The sequence below is a fragment of the Enoplosus armatus genome, chromosome 5, assembly GCF_043641665.1.
Source record: "Enoplosus armatus isolate fEnoArm2 chromosome 5, fEnoArm2.hap1, whole genome shotgun sequence".
Taxonomy (NCBI): Eukaryota; Metazoa; Chordata; class Actinopteri; order Centrarchiformes; family Enoplosidae; genus Enoplosus; species Enoplosus armatus.
This window is the reverse complement of record NC_092184.1, coordinates 10,596,641-10,602,722: the sequence shown is the minus strand read 5'-3', so window position 1 is coordinate 10,602,722 and position 6,082 is coordinate 10,596,641. Positions and strand designations below refer to the sequence as shown.

General features: G+C 40.9%; 1 protein-coding gene across 1 annotated transcript; it reads right to left on the bottom strand.

Annotated features, from left to right (window-relative positions):
* Positions 1 to 370: 370 nt before the first annotated feature.
* On the bottom strand, positions 371 to 4,865 carry LOC139285426 (multidrug and toxin extrusion protein 1-like). Its single transcript, XM_070905990.1, has 17 exons — positions 4,698 to 4,865; positions 4,230 to 4,331; positions 3,899 to 3,967; positions 3,636 to 3,784; positions 3,273 to 3,315; positions 3,109 to 3,153; positions 2,878 to 2,975; positions 2,685 to 2,782; positions 2,475 to 2,588; positions 2,260 to 2,327; positions 1,974 to 2,082; positions 1,784 to 1,859; positions 1,630 to 1,699; positions 1,391 to 1,523; positions 1,159 to 1,253; positions 857 to 964; positions 371 to 628 (listed from the first exon to the last, which is right to left on the bottom strand). The coding sequence occupies exons 1-17, from the start codon at positions 4,863 to 4,865 to the stop codon at positions 371 to 373; spliced, it is 1,803 nt and encodes a 600-aa protein (XP_070762091.1).
* Between the last annotated feature and the right edge of the window lie 1,217 nt (positions 4,866 to 6,082).

Here is a 6,082-nt window from a genome sequence, read left to right as displayed (position 1 = left end):
ACTTGTCTGGGTATTGATGTAACAGTTTCAAAAGTGAATGTGTACTCTTTGTAGTGTGTGAGAACTCTGTTAAATTATAACTTAAGATATCTAAATTTTATACACATACTTACAGCTGGCGAAAGTTAAATTTTTCAATTCAATTCAATTTTATTCATATAGCGCCACACAACAAAAGTCATCTCATGACATTTTACAAATAGAGCAGGTCTAGACCGACTCTTTATAATATTATTACAGAGACCCAACAGTTCCCACCATGAACAAGCACTTTGGTGACAGTGGCAAGGAAAAATTTCCTTTTATTTTTTTTATGATCAAGCTTATCCTTCCATTGGCACCAGCACTATGGAGGAAATTAGATTTTTGATCAAATTGAAATTTGATCAGGAGTATATGTAGTATTGATCCAGTCCAAAGTGAAGTTGGCCTCTGAGGGCTGTGTCTCTGGCAAGGGCACGAGGAAGTGCACACTTGCTCCCACAGCCAGAAGTGCAACTGCTGCAAACATAGTGAGGCCTCGTCTGAGGATCAGCTGGGTAGCGGAGAGACGGACACCCTTCACATGCTGTGTCTCTGTGTTCCCATCACGGCACTCGGCGCTCACAGACATGTAGCCATCCACTGACTTAAAGGAAAAGGTATCATATTTCTTATTACTTTATTTTGTTAAGCCATATGGAGCGCAAGCGCAGTGAAACGTCAATATTGTCAAATATTTGGTGTCTTTGACTTAAGCGTCCTATATGTGTTCTATTACTTAGAAAATAACCTTGAAAAGTCCATTGATAACAGTGTGAAAGAAGCTATGAAAAGCCATTTAGGTTGTTAGTGTTAAGAATAACAGGCCACTTACACTCCCATTACTTGCTGTCTGTCCAGCAGTGTTGTTACCCGCAGCGTCCGACAGGGCAGCTGTGCTCAATAATGTCATCTGTGTCTTTTTCTGAGCTCGTTTCACAGCCTGCAAACAAGCAGATACTGAAACCTCACTGCCAATTTCTCCTTGTTCACGCACTTAACAAATAGTTATTGAAATTTGCCAGGTTTGTCTCAGCAACGGATGCTGTATAAATAAAACAATAATAATTCTGTCAGTATATCTAAACAGCTGAGGCCCCTGCAGGATCCAGATTGTTAGATTAGCCAGCAGCCTACCTCCTCTGTCATTTTCTTCCAGTTAAGCTTGAAAATGACAATGATGTAGAAGGTGGATTGTAAGACGACACAAATGAGCAGTCCCAGCCAAAAACCTGCAGGGAAAAAGACAAATGAGTCTATCGAGGGCACAGCAGGGCTTCACGTATAATAACCAGCTCTTCCACCGCAGCCATTTATTTGTCTTGAATGTCTATGAAAGTAACAAAACATGTTAACTTCATATAATTACCCAAAACTCTCAGTTTTGCAACAAACATTAAAGTAACGCTCAGGGAAAGTCCTATGCCATAGTATCCAATGAAATTGGCCACAGCCGGTATCTTCTGTTTGCCCGTGCCCAAGAAGATGCCTGTGCACACACACTAGGATGGGGGAAAACAAATTTCATATTTGACGTATATGGCTTGCTTTTAGCATCATGCTGCAAATACATTTTGCTCTGCACACAAGAATGGCTGATAGACTCACCACAAGACCATCAAAGAACTGAAGGACACAGTAAGCATTCATCAAATGAGAGACCAGACCTACGATATTCCTGAAATGATAGTTAAGATTGTGTCTTTGCCTGTAACAACTATAGCGTAGTTATTGAAATGTGAGTGCAGCTGTAGAGACTCACTTATCAGATGTGAAGATGACGCCAATAACGGTTTTAGTAGAGCCCAGCACGACACCTTCAACAACTGCAAAGCTACCTGGAAAAGAGGAGCTGTGAAATCTGTCAAACAGTCAAAAATGTTTAAGAAATCAAATGTAAAATGCTGATTTATTTATATAAGCTACAACAACAGAACATGTTTGTAACTGACCTGCCAGAGCGAGTGACATCTTGCTGGTGAGGATCGCCCTGGCAGTGTCTCCTGCACCGAGGGCATTTCCCACGCGGACACATGCTGCAGCTTGAATACCAAGTGGGAACTATGGATTCATCATTTTACAAAGAATAGGGAAAAAGTAGATTCAGGTATCAGAAAGTATGAACACTGATACACAAAAGAGTTTCCTCCTGAGAGAGTGTTCACAAGCTAAAGCACAACTTTAATTTGTGCATCTAAATCTGAGACAAGTGAGAATGCTCTGATTTGCAGTTAGTACCATGTAGGTAATGAAAGCTATCATTATCACAGCATGTTGGGCTGCCAGTTCGTCTTCACTCATCATTCCTGATCATCAGAGACAAAGAAGAAAGAATAGACATGACTCAAACTTTGCATCACATTTTGGTTTAGAGATATAACAATAATTAGCCCTGCTAATCGTTTATGTCTGTAAGAACAGGCTCAATTTAATTGTGAAAATATTTGGATTACCTGCAAAGAATCCACCAAACTCATAAACCCACCACTCGAAACATGTCATTAATGTGCTGGGAATGGCCAGTTTCATGTAGGAGCCCCACTCCTGCAGTGATTCTGCAGACCAGCCTGCAGGGGGAGAGAGAAACTCATCTATGTAGTCTGAAAAAGAGGGAGGATGAACAGAGTGATGCATGAAAGCATAGGGAATATGAAATCCCTCACCTCCCCATGTTGTTACATGCAGCTTCTTCCACCAAATGTAAGCATACAGAAAAGCACAGATGTAAATCTGAGACAGAGTATTGGCCGCTGCAGATCCGCTGTAAGACATGCACACAGACACGTTGATGATATCCGTGGGGTAATAGTTTAATCAGATTTAAAATGTTATACTGGGATGTGTGAGTACACCTACCTAACACCCAGATCCAGCCAGTAAAGAAAGATGTAGTTTGTAACCACATTTGCTATGTTTGCCATGGCAGCAGTGTACATTTGTGGCAGTATTATACCCTGAGTACACAAACACCAGAGGATGCAGTGAGCACCACTTATACTTTCCCCCCTCAGTAATTAATCACATTAATTAAGACAACATGTTTTGATGCTCTGAAATAAAAGAACTGTGTACAGGACATTAGTGCACCTGGTTCTGCAGATAAGACACCTGAAGCTGATGTAGAAACACCGCCTAAGAAACAAAAATAGAAAAGAATCTCTTGATATTAAAGTTTGTGGGAAAGCAGTTTATTTATGCATCACTGAAAATGTGAATTTGCACATAAGGTGAGAGGAACAGTCACAACTTACTGGTACAGCTGGAAGGAAGGCTGTAATATACAGCTGGGCTATTCTGAAATCAAAAGGCTGTATTTATGTTTTTGTTTAAGGAATATATATATATATATATCTTTAGCAACCCTGAAGAAGTGTGCTAAAATGGTGGCGTGAGACTACATTAAATAGTACAAGAGAGGTGTGATATAGAATTTACACAGAATTTGTACAGGTCACTTGATCATTATTAGGAATAATTTTGTGGGGACCAGAACTGATTTCAAAGCACATGTTTGTTACCATTTGAGAGGAGGATGAGGTCTCTGTGCTCTGACTGAATTCCATTCACGGACAGAGGCACTGAGCTTTACATGCAAGTCTGGTGCTGTTAGTTACCTGGTCACCTCAGGGTCTTGGCCCAGGCATAACAGGATGGCCTGAGCATTAATGAGGAGGCCCCAGCAGGGCAGACAGAACATCAGCAGGATGATGATGCCCCGCTGAAGAATCACTCCCACCCGCAGCAGGTTCTTACCACCAAATGTCTGCACAACAGCACAGACAAGGTTAATCATTTTAGAAAATGAACAGTTGGAATCTGGAGTCAGTGAAATTGAGGGTTAGGGCTTAATTACAGAAGGAAAAAGGTTTTTCCAAACCTGAGACACCAAAGTATCACATGCTAGTCCCAGACCACAACCTGTTGCTGTAGTAGAAACATTAATGGTCTGAAATAAATATGAAACATACTTGAATGAGTCTGATGTACACTTAAGGACTCTGATGTAACCAATATTTCTGTGACTCATACGAGTAAATGCACTACATATTGATTTAATAATCAGGTTTGTGAGAGAATTGTAAAAGCTATCTTGGGAAGGTGAGTTTATAGTTGTAATATTTCATTTTCTCCCTTGAAATTACATCTCCACCTGTCATTTCCTCATGTTAGCCTCCACAAGTGTGTGGAGCATACAGATCACTACTTACAGCAGAAGCTAATCCATAGCCAGCCATCACTTCATTTCCCAGACGCCCGCAGAACATCGTAACCACAAATGGAAGCAGGTAATTGAGGATTCGAGAGAGCAGCTAGAAAGACAAACATTAACAAGGGTGCAGTTGATACAGCTACCAGCTCACAGGTATGTAATATATTATGAATTACAGTAAACACAAGTTGCTATAAATTAGCATGGCTCTCTTTGCAAATGAGCATTCACACTGTCATCACTTTGGCAGGTTGCAGCCACTGTTTGAAACCTGGCAAACACTGCTTTGGGTTGACTGATCGTTTCTTCTAAAACTCAGACACCTCAGCCAATTTTTCCTGACATTTCAAACAAAACACTCTCATCAATCCCCCATTGTATAAATCAAGTTATTACAGAAGGACAGCTTCAATCCGCACAGTCCCTTACAGACAGAGCACGATATGTAAACAGTGCCAGTCCTTACCAGAGGCCCTGTCATCCTCAGGATGTGGTACAGTTCCTCTCTGTGGGCCAGGGGAACCCTGTGGCGCACCCACCTGCAGCAGAAAAGCTTATCACTGGACACCTCCATGTCTGCAGGATCAGATGCTAAAGCAGATTTCTTCACTGAGGCGTCTGTCCTTTCTGACATGTACATGTCTTTGATGCTGCAGGGACAGAATTCACCGCTGTTGGGTAAGTATTTCAACTTCTTAAAAGGTTACTAATTCATTCATTCGAGGTTAGTTTCACAAATTGCACTTCAGGTTTGACATTGTGGGCAAAAACGATGACATTATGTTCAACAACTATATTATGTAGTACAGAGTTCATCTTATGAGTCACTATTTAATTATATGTTTTCTAGGTGGATACCAGAGGTGCACGCAAATGTCATTTACACTTCAGGTGAATGATTATATGGCCAATAGTTGCCGATGTGGGAAGCATACTGAATAACCACAACCTGCCTTGGTTCTACCTCTGTATTGTAGATATGATATGTGAACCGACAGAAGGTGTGAAGTCCTGATTATTCATGAACACCTTTTGCATATTAATGTCTGCTCAGGTTTCCTTTGAAGAAGTGATACCAGTCCAATCAGTCTCCATCAATTCAGGCAGACATCTTCATTGGGAATATAAAACATTAACATGTCAAATGGTTCAGTATCCTACCGGAGAGAAGCAAAGGTTAGCCAGTCAGTGCTCTGGCAGCATGTAAAATGAGATGCAGCCCTGCTGCTGCTATCGGGCAGAAAACCCATTCGACTAGCCATCTGTAGCAGAGTGATAGCATATATATCAGTGCAATTAAGCTTCCTGCTTCATTGATTGAAAACATGTTTGCACACAAGACCTGTGGTGCCTCAAAAATTGGAGTTTAAAATTACACACTCAGATTTCAGTTAATTTAAAGATGATCTCTACAAAAAGATGATGCTAGCTCTAAACTCTAAGTGATTATGCTTTTGGTGAACAGACAGAGAGATGGTGCATCCATGTTTTCCACTGGATGACGCAGGAAAATTGTGTCCATGAACTCAAGTGTGTCACTGATTGCTTCTCTCGTTGAAAACCTGACCAAAGAATGAAGCCTTCCAATGAAGAAATATCGTATTCACTTGGTGTACAATGTTACACTTCAAGACAGAGACTACTAAAACACACAGTTTGCTTGCGTCATTGTCCACTTTGGAAAGTCGTACCACCTGTCTTTTGTCTCTGAACCCTTCTATTCAATGCAGCATTGGCGACGTGGGTGTGAGACTAAAAGTGAAACAATTTGTGATGATGTTGAAATAGGTTTCATAGAAAAAAACAACATATGTGAATGTTGAAATCCGTGTGAGAGCTCACAGCTAGAAG

Coding starts and splice junctions, on each gene's coding strand:
- LOC139285426 (XM_070905990.1), bottom strand. CDS start 4,865: ATGTCAGAAAGGACAGACGCCTCAGTGAAGAAATCTGCTTTAGCATCT. Junction 3,154..3,272: donor CCTTCCTTCCAGCTGTACCA/GTAAGTTGTGAC, acceptor TTTGTTTCTTAG/GCGGTGTTTCTACATCAGCT. Junction 1,700..1,783: donor GTCATCTTCACATCTGATAA/GTGAGTCTCTAC, acceptor CTATCATTTCAG/GAATATCGTAGGTCTGGTCT.